Genomic DNA, 15,880 nt, shown 5'->3' on the forward strand with positions numbered 1-15,880 from the left:
AGGACTAACAAAAAATTTGAAAGGAACCAAATCTAAAAATTAAGCATGTCATGAACAACTCGATACAAATAAAAACCTTGAAAATTACAAAAACCTTCATCATCAACTAGGTTCTTTTCAAAAAACAAGTACCTTGTTAGGTCCAGATGAACTACGATACACATACATCTTTGGCCCTCTACACTGTTGGACTACATATCAAAACTAGAGCATAAATTGCTGCTCGAACCCTTGCACAAGAGAGAACTTATGCACCAGCAATTTCATTTTCTCCAATTGTCTAATTGATACATTCTCCTACGTTTGTAGACAGAATAGGGATAGCATCTTGAAGGAGCACTTTTCCCAAGGTAAAAGCTAATCGGCCGAGCAGGGAGCGTTAAACATGGGGAAAAGTGCAACCCAGATGCTTTCACCTTCGTCAAGGCCCTGGGGAGGAGCTGACATCATGTTCTGCAGTTGCAATAACATCAGGGTTCTGCAGAAGCCAGGCCCAAAAGTGACGGCTGATTTCTGATTGGGGCTTCTTATACAATTATCAGGACGCATCAGTAGGTACATCGGTTCTGCCTGGGAACTAACCGACTCAGGACCTTGACCTGCAAAAAAGAGATTTAACCTCAAAAGCAAAAGCTTGAAAAAATTCTGAACTTCTCAAAGCTACAAACATGATTTTTGTTCTTCTTTTTTCTTTTCTAAAATTGTCCCAGAAAGCCGCCTGAGTAAAATCCAGAGATCTTAAAAGAACCACGGCTTCTTCCAGGTGGACTTCCATTCTTCAGAAGCTACTTCTCAGGCTTTGGCTAGCAACCCCTTTCCTCTTGGTCCTAGGAAGATTTTCTTCTTTCAGTACCAGGTGGGCTTTGATCCAGTGGTGGAGGATCAGCGCCTTACCCCCGTCTCACTACGGTTCCCTGCTCTTCCTTTGTACTATTGGAAGCTTTTAGCTTCCATAGGAGCATCCTTTGGCCAGGTTCTAGAGGTACCAATCCTCCCGAGCTCTCCCGCCTCAGCTTCCGCGGCTGTTACCGCCACTCTTGATGGTATACCCTGGGTCCTTGTGCTTGTTCCTGATCCATCGATTACTGATGATCATGTTATGCTTCAGAGACCTAACGGATCTCATTTCCACCAGAGGATGGAGATTGCAAGCAGACCTGACTAGTGTCGAATTTGTCGTCGAGACAGGGTCACATTGCTAGAGACTGTCCCAGCTCGAGGGGCCATGCTAGGAGGCGGCGTGGTCCTGCCCATCAGAGGCCTTCTGCAGATGCCGAGACTCCAGCTGCTCCTTTGCCACAGCAGACCACACAACGTTGGGTTGTGGTAAGGGATGGCAGGCACCCTTGGACCCCGTACCTGCCCCTTCACCCACACCCCCTCTGGAGCACCGTAACCCCTATGCAGCTCTTGCCTCACAGGATGTTGATCCTTTTTTGGAGGATAAGACATTGATTGGCCAGTGGAGACCTATCACCTTACTTGGGACTGCCTATAAGATTCTTGCTAAGGCAGTGGGCATCAGGGTGCAGCCAATTTTGCAGGATGTTATTCATGATACCCAGAATGGATTCTTACACGGAAAGAGCATCTTTGATAACATTTTCCCGTTTTGGGAGGCCGTCGAATGGGCTGAAGCGAGCAATCAACCCTTAGCCATTCTCCTCTTGGATTTTGAGAAGGCCTATGATAGAGTGGATTGGGACTTCCTTGAGGGTACTCTTTAGTCTTATGGGCTTCTCTCAGAGATGGATCAAGGGAGTTTCATGCATGTATCGTGATGCCCACAGTAGAGTTCTTGCTTGCGGTGATAGAGGAGAGCGGTTTCAGATTTCTCGCTCAGTACGACAGGGCTGCCCATTAGCCCCTTTATTATATATCATAGTTGCAGAGGCCATGAGCATCTTTCTCCGCTCCACTGCTGGTATTTCAAGATTGAGGTTGCCTCTTCGTAGACAAGAGGAGTTGGTTGACTCTGAGTTAGCTAATGACACAGCCCTGTTTTTGGAGGCTTCACATATATGCTTATGTTCCTTCCTGGTAGCACTAGAGGAGTTCTATTTGGCAGCAGGGGCACTCATTAATTGTCACAAATCTGTTGGTTTTTGGGTTAGTGATTCACCGAGAATTGATTGGGGTGCAGAGCTTGGTTTTACTTGGATCAGCAGAGGATGCACTGCTTGATATTTGGGATGCCAAGTTGGGATTGATTTTTCTCCTGCACAGCAGTTTGCTCCGATACTTATGAGTATCCGAAAGAAGCTCCTCCATTGGAGCTCCAGGAGATTAGATTTAGCCTCCAGAGCTTTGGTGGCTAATCAGGTTTTGCTTGCCTCAGCTTGGTTTATTGCCTCTTGTTGGTGCTTCTCTCGTGCGTGCATTAGCCAATTGCGGAGATTGATCCGTAATTTTCTCTGGTCAGGCTTGGATGGCACCTCAGACACTCGTGCCAGGGTAGCTTGGCTCACAGTTATTCAGCCCAAAAGAGAGGGGGGCTTGAATATTATCAATCCGGATGTTCAGTGCATGGCGTTGCTTTGCAAACTTGTGGTCAGAGGTTTCCTACCCCAGGCACTGAGTCTTGGAAGGATTTTTTCTTGTCTCAGATTTCCAGATGTACACCCAGGGTCGGGAGAGACTGGATGCTCGGCACACGTTTTTTGTTCACAAAGGCTGATATTAGGACACCACCTTCCCCTCTTATTATAGCCATTGTCAGAGCATGGAGAAGCATGAGACCTTTTTTGCGACAAAGGCTTCCTAGGTCTTTGGACAAGGCTCACCGACAACCTATTATGTGGAACGAGTTCATTAGGGATGAGGCTGGTCGGCCACTTGGTGCGTCTCGTTATATGCAATGGTCAGGATGGGAGAGATGCGCATACACAGTTCTTGCTTGGAAGACCTTTAAGAGTCTTCCGGAGGATCAAAGAGTTGCATCCACTCAGCATCTTAAGGGCTCTCGCATTCGTATTGATCAGATTGATGCAGCTATTACACATGAGTGGCTTTCTGGGACCTTTCATGGAGACTATCATCCGAGTTGGCTGGGTTTTTTCGAGAATAGGCATACCTCTCCACGTCATTGCTCTCCCAGTTTAAGAGGATACAGATTGCCTCATTTATTCTATCATGCCTAGTGGGAGATTGAGGAGATGTAGTATGGACGAGATTATCCCAAATACTAGGCTTAGTCCAGTGAGGATTGTTGGTCGCTCAGGGAAGCACTGGTTCATTGACCCTTCTCCTCAGATAGTGACTCATGGCTCTTGGTGTTTGTGGCTATATGGTGGCAATCCTATCAGATATCTTCAGTGGGATCCAAGAGAGTGGGAGTGGATTGATGCCTTCGATCCTTTGAAAAGCCTTCCTTTTTTTAGTTTCACTGTTCGGAATGCCAGGCTTCTCCTCACTCGACAGATGCATAGGATCCCTACTCTCAGGCCTCATTGGGAGAGCTAAGATATTTCTCCAGTGATACAGCGCAGATATTAGCATAGACTTTGGCACTCATACAGAAGGAGCCAGATCTCTCATTTCTTTTGGTTATTCTTACATGGTGGTCTCCCCACCAATCAGTGGAGATCAGTTTTCGGTGTAGCACCTTCCTGTCCTAGATGTGCGGCAGATTCTGAGTCCGTGTACAACATTGTCTATGGGGATGCAGCATTGCACAGCAGATTTGGGGTCCTCTAGCCCAACTTATGGGCAAATTGAGTGGCCGAGCCATGCATGTGACTTGGGGGGCAGTTGCTTGGCTCTCCCAGTCCGGTCCGCAGCGTTTTTATAAGGACAGTGGTACAGATTTTGCTTTTTTCATTCGTAGAGGTATTGCCCAGGATGGTTTATTGCAAGATGTTCCTCACTCTGATTATACACTCCCTAAACAAAGGATTGACACCAGTTGGGAGATTATTGCCAGTATTACAGCATAGCAGATCTGGAGAGCTAGATGCACGGAGGCTATTGAGGGTGTCCAGATTTTTGGGTCTCAGTGCATTAGTAATATATGGGGTGATATCATCCACACTCTTATAGCTACTTGGGCTCGCATTCAGGGGCCCTCTCGTTCTGCGCAGGCGAAGCGTGTGATATTTATGCGGGAATGGGACCATGGCATCTTCTTTTCCTCTAGTACAACATGTCTTACATGGCATCATGATGCTCCTCGGTGGTTGAAATCACCTTACATATTGGGGTGATTCTATTCTTTTCCAACTTATAGCTGTGATTGTTGTATGTTTTTCTCATACTTCATAGAAGTCTCTTTCTATTTTTATTTTTTTTAAACACACATGTGCATGCAGGCTTGCACACACGCACGCACACATGGTGGAGAAATGCCTAGATACAATAACTTCGCATAAACCATCTGGCCACAACTTGGACAAAGACTTCAAGCAACAATTGCAGTTCCATTAACACAACAGAAAGATCCTTCTATTAGCTAAAGAAAAACATGTCAAAGCGACAAGTACAAACTCTTGCAGTGTTTGTATTAAGAGTTCAGTCAATATATACAAAACATGAAAGGAAGGCTCCCTCCATGGCTGGCTGCTCTCGGAGGGAGGCTAGAAGCCACACTGAGAGGGAAGGGCCAGGGGTTCAGGAATGGAAGAAAGCCTCTCGCCGCCACTACAAGCGCTCCTAAGCTCTCGGAGGGAGGCTAGAAGCCACACTGAGAGGGAAGGGCCAGGGGTTCAGGAATGGAAGAAAGCCTCTCGCCGCCACTACAAGCGCTCCTAAGCTCCATCCAAGCGCTCTAAACATCCCCTAAGGATGTGGATAAGATCCACCCAAATGGCACGGATGGTCTCTGCAGGGGGGTGTGATCACACCGTCAATGGCCTCACTGCAGTGTGCCCTCCAAATGTGCCAAGCTGCCATGCTGCTGATAAGCACCCAGCCCCGATGGCATGCTCTGCAGGGGGTGTGATCACACCGTCAATGGCCTTGCTGCAGCATGCCCCCAAATGTGCCAAGCCACCATGCCGCTGATAAGCTCACAATGCTGGCTTGTGCCACACACAAAAAACCATGTAGTAACTGGGGCGGTGGCCTCTCTGACCATTGTGATGCAGAAATGAGTGAGGACCAGTGCAAGGCTGCTGCTGTCATCCTCATAGAAAAGAGCCAGCCTTGCCTCAGCTGTCCAAGCAATCACTCCCCACATGACCGTGCAGGCAATGCTTGGATCAGTCGAGAAAAGCCAAAGCATGCACCACTATATATGTTGGGTCTTTGGGCAATCCCAGAGGCACTGTCACTGGCTCTCCTCAGGGCTGCCACATCGATTGCAGCCAGCCGGGCATCCATAGATCGCCAGCCCTGTGCCCATTGCAAGGTTCCTGTGTGCCAACAGCCAGAGAAAAAGTGACACCTTCTAGAACCTAACACTGCTCTAGAGGCACTGCCAGAAGTCCTCTATAAAGGGTGCAGGTACTCCCTGTGCTTGCCAATGGAGAAGGGCTGCTGGGGTACCATCATCCGTCCGCAGAAGGATCTGTCTGCCAGTCGGGTGTACTCGAAGAAGGGTAAACCATGCTAGGCCGGGGAAGCAACGGTCCCGCCACTGCTACTCATCAGGGTCGCATTAAACATATGCAAGGAGTATGTTATCCCAAAGCCAGAGGCTCCAGGATGCGTCGCCCTTGACCTCAGGGTAGGATCACTGAACCACTTCCCCCCTGCGATCCCATGGCACGGACCCACTGCAGGGAAGATCATCTCTAGGTGTCCACTAGGAACGGGTGAGCTGCCCATGGGGCCGACCTCCAATGTGAGCACCATGAATCCGTGTGACAAGCCAAAGAGTTCTAGTGGCACTCCAGGAAAATTAAGCCATCAGGCAGGAAGAAGGGGGGGAGGGGGGATGTTTCTTCTAGCGGAAAGACTCATTCAATGTTGTTTGACACACCTACAAGTATACAAGTCAGAGCCAAACATAAGATCGCAGCTGACGGGCAGAGTTGGACAGCGTAGGTGACGCGTGGCACTACCACGTGGCAGTGATGACGTGGTGTTAGTGACGTGGCATTGATGACATGGCAATCATGTAAAGCTGGCCGACATCAATACTACTGGCTTATTAGGAGCATTGGTGCATATATATATATGGGTAGCCAAATTGTCATATTCATCTTCTTTCTTTCATGTTGGACTTCACAAAGCGTTTCTCTATAGGCGACGTGCTAGCCACGAGTGTTGTTCTCCCATTGTAGATGCAGCTCTCGCTTTGATCCTTTGGTCTTTCTCCATGAGTGCAGCTTCTATGCCTTCAAGCTTACAGTTGGGAAGATTCTTCAAGGTGGCCACCAATGGCCCAAACCCTTCACTTGGCATGCTCTTCAATAAAATGGCAATGGAGTCTTCTTCTTCTCCAACGGAGCCAATACTTGCTAGTTGTTGCAAAACTTCTTTTTCTACCAGGGAACCAATACTTGCTAGTTGTTGCATGATGCTTAGTTCCTGAGGTCATTTCCATTCTACGTTGAATTCTGAAAATTGCTCTCAAAGCATGAATGTATTCTGTCTCCTAATCCATTCACTCCAACTTAAACAAATCAGTATTGATTCAGTATGTCACTTGACCAAAAGAATCACCATAAACAGAAGGGCCAGAACTTTGTTTTCTCACTCTTTCACCTCAGCTTCTGGTGAGCTATTATCATTTTTAGCTCTAACTTCATACAATCTAGGGCACGTCAGTATTGTCACTTGACCAAAAGAATCACCATAAACAAAAGAGCGAGAACTTTGCTTTCTCACTCTTTCACCTCAGTTTCTCGTGAGCTATTATCATTTTTAGCTCTAACTTCATACAATCTAGGGCATGTTCCTTTAGAATAACGTACTCTAAAAACTTTCTGTTTAAGTAAAGGCATCTGCATACTTTGTGGAATGATTAAAAGTACCTGGTAAGCAAGTCCCCTTTTAAAAATCTGGAGAAAAATCCATTGTGTCCACTTGTAATAGTCTGGCTCAGTTGTTGAAAGTTCTCTCTGCCAGTCGTATGAAAAACCTAAAGATTTCAGCTGTACACACCAAGATACCAACCGGTGTCATGTTTACGTTATACAAATAGAGCAACAGCACATAAGAAGATACATGTTAAGACCCTAATCCTTTTTTTTTAATAACTACTCTGAAAAGGTTTTACTGGAAAAGTGAAATCAAAGAGTGTGAAAAAGAGAGAAAGAAAGACAGATATTATTATTATCTACACAAGACACGAAGAGTATAAGAGACCAAGAAAGTATTAGAACGAAGCCATGAATAAGCTGAGAGTCAGAACATGGAAAGAGGAAAAAAGATCCCTAAGAAAAAAGTGTATGTGTCCTACACGAGCCCGGCTAGTACTAATGACACTTATGTATCCAAACATGAAAGTAAATCATGTATTGTCGTCATCATAAGTAGAGAACCTAGCCACAATATCCAACTACCGGGTCATTGTATCAGTATGTCATTGGAGTATGTCCTTGATCTGGAGAGCTAATGAGACAGAGTCTAGATCTCTGCTGATAGAGGCTGCCTAGCTTTCTGAAGAATGTGCCCTCTGTCTGTGCTAGGAGCCACCAGTGTGCCATTCGTTGCAGGGGGCTGATAGACTGAAGGAGGTTGTTGATTCAACCTCTACTACTTTAGGGACCTCCCAGCTCCAAAAAGGACTGTAAAAATTGCTCCCCATTAAGAATAGGATGAAGAAAATTGATTGTAGTAGCCTGTAGAAGAGACCAAGCTATAGCTCCAAGGGCTTTCAACACTTCAAACAAGTTTTTCTTTCATGAGATATAAGCAAAAACTCTCAAAATCAGTTTTCTTAGCCAAGAAAAAGAGATTTTTTTTTCTTTTTTCTAGAAAAGTGAGAGAGAATATGAAGTGGTGGCAACATGGGGTCTAGTGTGGGAAGCAATACCATGTGTCCCTTAAGTTGGCCCCCTGAGTCATAAGGTGGTTTCCTACACCCAAAGCCCAAATTTTGGGGCTTTCAAGTATTGTCCACCTGGGAGGTTGGACATTTGGTGTCCACCCGGATAAAACTTTGTCTGCCCAAAAATTTAGTGTTGTGCGAACTAGCAGCCATTCAATATGAGTTAAGGTTTTAAACTAAATACTTGCCACTTGCATAACCCATCAAATGTCCCATTAGGCAAACAAGTAATGCAACACTATTGTCCATCACGGCGTCCCCATCATCTGGACATCACAGGCTTTTGAACCCAGGCATTGCCCAGGTATTCAAAACCAGACATACAAATCAAAATCAAACTCACAAGCACTTATGCTTTCAAATTCAGCTCATTAAGGAAAGAAGCCCCATCTACTAAGGACACCTAGAAATACGTCTTGACATGTCAATGGACTCCCTAGGATCCATCCATAGTGCATGTCAACGAAACACCTGGCATGCCACGTACACATGTCAAATAGTGACCCATCCATGGCCATGTACATGCACAGGGTAATCTTAAGCCCGGAAATTAGGGATTTGTGACATTCCCCCCAGCTTCTATTTAGTTGTCCGCAACTGAAAAGCTTCGGGGTAATGCTTCAAAAGATTGGGATATTCCTTGAAGTATTCCTTGGTCATCCATTTTGAATCCAAGGGGGAATAATTCTTAAACTTGACAAGGTATCGGCGAGTAGGGGGATCTTCCAAGACGGGCTCTATTGGAGGAGGTCCTTTATATGGAATCAACAAGCTCATATGGAAAGCATTATGTATCTTCCAGTGATCAGGCAAAGCAAGCCTAAATACAACATCATTTATCTGGTTTGTACCAAGAAGGCATCATTGCAGAAGTAAGTGTCCGCGAAGTCACGAGTGCAGAAAAAGTGTCCACGAAGACACAAGAAAAGAAGAAACACTTCTGCAAAAAGCAAATATACTCCTTCAAGAGCCAATGGAGCAAAACAAGTTACTTAGGCTACAACTACTACAAGCAAATGAAGCAAAAGGGAAAGAAAGAAAGAAAAAAAGCAACCTAAATAGCAGCTTACAGAGCACGTTTCCCAAAATTTTAAGCACATGCTTCCTCTCATGGAGCAACAAAGAAGATGGGAACTTGATCAAGCACAACAGATAGAGGAGAGGAAGCCAACCGAAGGGAGGCTGAAGACCAACGCCTGGTAGAATGTGTGGCGTTGGAATATCAACATAAGCTTGATCGAGAAGCCATGCAACTCCAGCATAAGCAATTGCTAGCAACCCTACGGGCTAGTCTTATGGCAACTCTTTCCAAATTTGGCACTTGGTTCTAGTATCTCATCCGCTCCAACCACCGTCATATGAGCTCAACCAAATTTCAATATGTATGACGGTAAGTGTGATCATTTTGTAGCTACACAGTTTATTCACTAATTTGTTGTATATTTTCCTTCAGCTAAAGTTTTAGATCCACAAGACAGACTCCATCTACCGGCTCCACACCTCATGGGAGAAGCAGTTACTCGGTGGTAGCATTGGTTAGGCACGACCCATTATGTATGGGAGACTTTTGTGTCTAACCTCAAAGCAAGATCTCTTCCACCCCATTACATGATAATTTGGAGGATGAGTTTCACAAACTCTCCCAAAACGGGCCACGAGTGCTAACCTATCCTGATAAGGTCATAACCATGGCACAATAGTTGGAAAAGTTAGAAGATGAGAAGCTGAAACAATTTCTTAGGGGGTTAGATATGAACATTAGGTTTCGTGAGTCTTATGACCGGGCTTTGACTCTGGGAGAAAATTAAGAAATGATGCTGAACGAGCCCAAGCAAGTCAAGTCCAGCCCCAAACCCCCGAAGCAGCAACAGTCTTCATCCCAGTTGGGCAAGGGTACTCAAAACAGTAAAGACAGTAAGGACAATAAGTCTCAGTGCAACTCAGGCGCGGCAAGAAAAACACACGGCCAAGCCTAAAAAGATGCCTGAGGAGAAGGCCAAAGAGGGCATTACTGGAGGTTATCTCCAGCCAGAGGAGCAAAAGCAATACAAGATAGACAATCGTTGTTTTTTATGTCATCAAGTAGACCATGGTAAGAAGGATTGCACTAAGTGGGAGGCTGATAAAGCCACCAAAGCATCATCCCTATAGTGGTTGCCGCTGAAACTACATCTACCCCTCCACCTTCCAACACGAATGCTATATAAGGTGATTGGGTATTGTTGAAATTTGAAAAAGCATGCCTTAGAAAGAGGCCTAGACAAGAAGGGAGGTACCCTAAGTTGTCAAACACGTACTATGGTCCTTTCCATGCGAGCTTCTTTCTTCTTCTCCTAACATGGTGAATGGCAGGGTGGTTTTTCCCGACCTCGGTTTCACCATTCACGGATTTTGCTCTCACTTAGGTAGTCAAGATGGGTCACAACCAGAAGTTCTAATACAAATGTAGCATGCAACTGGTTTGATCGTGTAACGCACAGCAAGACCTTCTTTATATCTTTATTCTAGTGCACTTTAATCTCTTTACACGCAGGAGGTAGAGTTGAAGAGAGAGAAAGAAAGAAAGAAAGAAAGAAAGTTATATTAACGGCTACGGAAGACACAAAGGGCCTATGAGACCAAAAGTAATACAATGGTACCATGGATTTACTGAGCCATGGAAAACTAAAAGAAAAAGTAAAATGAAAACATCTCACAGTACATGTGATCAGCAGATGATCCTGTGTAGAGTGAGATATGCTGTGATCAGCTAATGACGATACCCGCCTCGGCCAGAACCAATCTGATAGTGGAGTGAATGCCAGGCCTTTGTGATGGGAGCGTGACATGTCGGCGGAGAACCTCACTAATCCGTCTCTGTGTGGTGGAGGGTCCTAATGCTCTAGATCGAGGAAGTCTGGCTCGTAGAATGGATCAAGCTCTCTCACTAAGAACTCCCCTGGGGCGTGGAGCTGGAGCGTGGGTATGGGTATGGGTGGTGGGCTCTGATGTTGTAGTAGAGAAACTATTGTGGACAGTGGATTCTGATGTGGATGTATGTACCACAAAGAAATCTGTGATGGCTCTCTGTGAGGTGTCCTGTTGGAGTCGGGGCTGTCTCTCAGCATGCTGCCTCAACACTGCATCCTTGTGTCGTCTGAGCTCCATCAAGTACATGCCCAAGCACCTCTAATCCTCAAACTATATCACCCATGTGAGTGGTCCGAATCCCTCTCGGAAGAGGCAGTGGAATCTCCCCCGTATCTCATAGTAAGCCGAGCAACTGAGAATATAATGGGCCTCATCCTCTACTGCTCCTATGATGCATACTGTGCATGTCCTCTCCTCATGTGGGATATCCTCAGCTCTGCCAATCTCTACTCTGAGGCAGTGGGAGGATACCCTGAGCTAGCCGACCGTGATACGCATGGCATGTGACGTGTGTATCTCAAAGAATCCATCCTCGAAGAGTCTCAAGAAGTGATCTATGTAGAACTCACACTTCTTACCAATCTCTGACACAGACACCATGTCTGGTGTATGTGTAGCCCGAGTAGATCTAACCGGATGATCCGGTTGATCTCCTGACGTAGGTATGGGGAATCCAAGCTATACTGAAACAGGGGGAGACGGTCCATCTGTATGCCATGTGCATGAAACCACTCGACTACCTCAAAGTACCATGCATGTGTCGGTAATGGTGGTGGCCGTGTCACTGAGGAGGAGGGCAGTCCAACTCATCTCAATCGCTCCCTCTCCCCTTTGCCATAGAATCTCATGTGAGAACTAGAGCTCCTGCAAGCGTCCTATCAAACAAGATCGAGGGACGAATGTTCCACGCGTAGATCCTCATGATCTTTTGCTCTCCCATTATGCAGCTTTTTAAGAGCCCGAGAGAGAGAGAGAGAGAGAGAGAGAGAGAAATGAAATGAAATGAAATGAAATGAAATGTTATATTAACGTCTTCAAAAGGCCATAATGACCTATGAGACCAAAAGTTACATCATGGTGGATCTGATACAATGTCTGGATTAAAAAAAAACCCAGAAAATGAAAAATAAAGATGATACTACTGGCACCTAGAAAATGAAACTGGAACTGGAATATAGTGAGGGGAGGGTACGCTATGGAGGTGAGTGGAATATAGTGAGGGGATACAATATCATGTGGGACGGAGGGGTACACTATGGAGGTGCCTCCATCTCATAATATGTGCCGCATCGGACACTGGCGGATCTCCTCAATATCCTCTGTGGTCAACACCCTGACTGGGTGTCCGGCACGCCTCGCAAGAATAATCCGAATCTGCCGCTGCAACCTCCGTCTATGCTGGGATGCCCTCCTCCGTAGTCGTGGGCGTCTGAACCACCCAAGCTCAGTCGCACGATCAATCAGTGTACCCCTGGTGTGGGCGGTATCCATGTCCTGCTGCTGCTGTGGTCCATCTGGCGCAGTGATGGCTGGACTAAAGAAATCTGTAATGTGCCTCTGAGTCTGGCTCTCTGTGCGCCTAAGCAGGCTATCTCTATGTCTCCGCAGCTCCAGCAAGAACAATCCCAAACACCTCTGGTCCTGGTACCCCATGACTCTGGAAAGTGGTCCAAAACCCTCTCTGAATAAACAGTGGAAACGACCACGTATCTCATAGTATGCAGTACAATGGCATATATAATGCAGCTCTGTCTCTAGCTCCCCATGGCATACTCGGCATATCCTGGCCTCAGCTGGTATACCTCTATATCGGCCAATCTCAATCTCAAGCTGGTGTGAGGATGTGCGAATCTGACCAATAGCGCATCGTACTGCATGAGACAAGTGTACATCCATGTAATTGGGTCTGATCACAAAACCATCTGCTGTGAGCTGAAGAAAATGCTCTCTGTAGAAAGCCATCTTCGTGCCCAGCTCCTCAGTCGGCTGTATCCATGTCCTCCTAATGTCCAGCTGAACTAAATCCTGACGGATGAGTCTGGTAATCTCTGTCCGTGTGAGAGTGAGAGAGGGTGCCTCCAGAGAATACAGGAAGGGAGGCAATCTGTCCCTGCTAAAACCATGTGCCTGGAACCAAGATGTCATCTGTCCATACCAACAAGCCGTGTCTCCCTGTAAAGCTAACTGTCGGGAGGACTCCAGGGCGAGGCGTGCATATCTGTCTCGGGGGAGATCCCACAAGCCATGTATGTAGGAGACTGATCTCGTAAGAGCCTCAATCACCAGAGGGGCAGCCGCCAGCTCTGCTCGAATAATCTCATGAGGTACCACGGCCTTGGCTCTAATAATCCTAGCAATCATAGATACCAAAGGCCTCTCCATACCTCTCCACCCGCCTGCGCTGTGATGGCCCACTGAAGGTCCCCATATCTGCACTCCATAAAGCATAGCTGATGTCACTAGAGTGTCAAAAAGCCAAAGTTTCGTTCGAGGTTCCTGAAACTGAACCTGCGAACACATCCTCTCCAAACCACCCAGGGCTGCATGTGCTCTAGTCAATCTAGTCTCTGCTGCTCTCCTCATCGAAAACACTGGCCCACTGAATACTACCCCAAGATATGTATATGCATCTGTATACTCCACAATCTCTTGCCCATATGTAAATGTGGAAGCTGATCGCCTAACCCACTGTGGCGTGGTGTTAAACACCATAACCTTGGTTTTGCCAAGGTTGACAGACAATCCACTATCATGTGCAAACTCATGTAAAGCATCCAGATGACGCTGCATACCCTCAGGGGAGTCAGAGATCAACACAATATCATCAGCATATAACAATAGTGGGATCCATGTACCTGCTAGCTGGGCTCCTCTGTCCCCCAATCTCTCAATGTAGTCAGAAGCCTCATCCACATACATACCAAACAGTGAAGGAGATAACGGGCAACCTTGCTTCACTCCTATAGTGGAGTGAACCAAAGTAGAGACCCCCTCTGGGGTGCGTACCTGTCCTGCAACTGATCTATATAAAGCCATAATCCCCCATATGAGCTCTATGGGTACCCCCATCTCCTGTAATCGCCTCATCAATCTGGCTCTGGGCACTATATCAAATGCTTTGCGGAAGTCCACAAAGCTACAATAAATCCGTCGCCCATGCGACCTGCCCTCCTCAATAATGGCCCGTAGAGTCAAGATGTGGTCAAGAGTCGAGAAACCTCTCCTGAACCCTGCCTGTCCCTCTGCTCGAATGCCAACTCTCTCTGCCCATCTACTCAACTGCTGCTCAAGAATGGATGCATACAATCGTGCTAGTGTGTGACCAATCATAATAGTGCGATAATTACCTGGCTCCATAGGGTCCCCTGACTTGAAGATAGGCACGATGGTGGACCTACTCCAAGTCTCGGGTAAGCCTTCGCACATAGCACGATTGAACATCACTGCTAGAAGCTCTGCCAGCATGTCTCTCGCATGAATAAAGTACCAATCCATCATGATCATATGCTCTCCCAGTCTTCATCCTATCAATGGCCTTCCTTACCATCTCTGCGGTAAAGAAAGTACATGTCTGTGAGCATGGTGCTGGCGGGTCAGGAAAAGGTGTCTGTCCAGGAACTGTATATAGAGATGCTGCATAACTACCCCAGACCTCTGTAGAAGTGATGGCCAAAGCAGGGGAGGACTCATGAAACAGACGCCAAGCCTCCCTCGAATCCTGGCTCAAGAACAGCTGGTATAATTCCTGCTCTAGCTGAGCAAGGAAGGCCCGCTTCTTCCTTCGCACAAGGCGTCGGAAGGCAATACGTGACTGTCGGTGAGTAGTGACTCCCAAAGCAACCTCCCGCTGCAGTCGGGCTCTGGTCTCTCTGCACTCCTCATCATACCAACTGTTCTGGGGCATACATCTAGAACGCTGTCTCTGTCCAGGCTGAGTATGTGGATATGCCTCTCTCGCTGCATCATGTAAAGTCTCTGTCAGTATATGGGTCAACTCCTCCAAAGGTCTCCCTGGCTCCTCTGTGTACAGACGTCTATAAATCCCATCTCTGTAGACAGCATCAGTCTCTGAGGTAAAAGTATATCGAGTGTGATCTGCCCCTCGTGTCCTCTGAGCTGTGGTAAAGTGAAAAGAGATAGTCAATGTCAACAATGCATGATCCACTACTACCCCAATGGGCCGAGATCCAACTGTGAAGTCCTCAATGCATGAAACAAAGCTGGGCATAGCCATAACATAATCCACTGTGCTAGCACCATGTCTATGTGGAAAGCAAGTAAATCCAGCTGTTGACGGAAACCTCTGCAAGCCATTAAGTATGGCCAACCCATGTGCAGTCCCCATATCTACCAAATATCTCCCATACTCTGTGCACTCCACATCCTGTGAGCGTCTGTCTAATCCCATATCCAGAGTGTCCAGCTCTCTCAGCATCTCCTCCGAGGTATCATAAAAGGCTGTCTGGCGGTTGCCCGTCCGGGCATTAAAGTCCCCTAACAGGATGATGTCTCCATCCCTAGAGAACTCCCATATGTCATCATCGAGCACAGAGAAAGGAGACTGCCCTCTAGGTGCTGCATATGTCGATGTACTAGGAGGAAAATAGCATATGGCAATATACAGGAATCTGCCTGTGTCGGCCCTCAGTCTCACCCACATATATCTGGCCTGATCATCTCTCCGAACGATGTGTAGAAGCGGTTGCAGCTCCTCCCTGAAAAGAACTGCCACCCCTCCTGATCCTCTACTACTGTGTACCGATCTCGTCCCTACTCTGCAAGCTGTCTCCCATCTGTATCCTGTCACCTGTGGCATCATCTGACCAGGGGCCTGGTGAGTCTCCGAGTAGAAGACTATATCTCTATCTCTAAAGCTGTCCTCAAAGGCACCTACATCAAGTCTAAGGGATCCATTGCAGTTCCAGGCTGCCAGCTTTAATTTGGTCCCATAGGTCTCGCACCGTCATGTAGAGCGTCGCTCCACGATGACCACCCTCCCTTCTCTATAAAATGCTATCTTTCCCTTTTCTCTTGCCG

The 15,880-nt window shown here is 46.8% G+C and overlaps 1 protein-coding gene across 1 annotated transcript in view; it reads right to left on the reverse strand.

Moving 5' to 3' along the window:
- The window catches only part of EMB2369 (tRNA synthetase class I (I, L, M and V) family protein), a 124,789-nt gene that overhangs the window by 76,485 nt on the left and 32,424 nt on the right, over positions 1-15,880 (reverse strand). Inside the window, exon 4 of the mRNA XM_086795966.1 lies at positions 6,915-7,034. Coding sequence (XP_086652092.1) covers positions 6,915-7,034 — 120 coding nt within the window. The remainder of the gene's footprint in view (positions 1-6,914; positions 7,035-15,880) is intronic.

The sequence above is a fragment of the Cibotium barometz genome, chromosome 63 (genome assembly GCF_041138505.1).
Source record: "Cibotium barometz isolate CiBa-2024 chromosome 63, ASM4113850v1, whole genome shotgun sequence".
Taxonomy (NCBI): domain Eukaryota; kingdom Viridiplantae; phylum Streptophyta; class Polypodiopsida; order Cyatheales; family Cibotiaceae; genus Cibotium; species Cibotium barometz.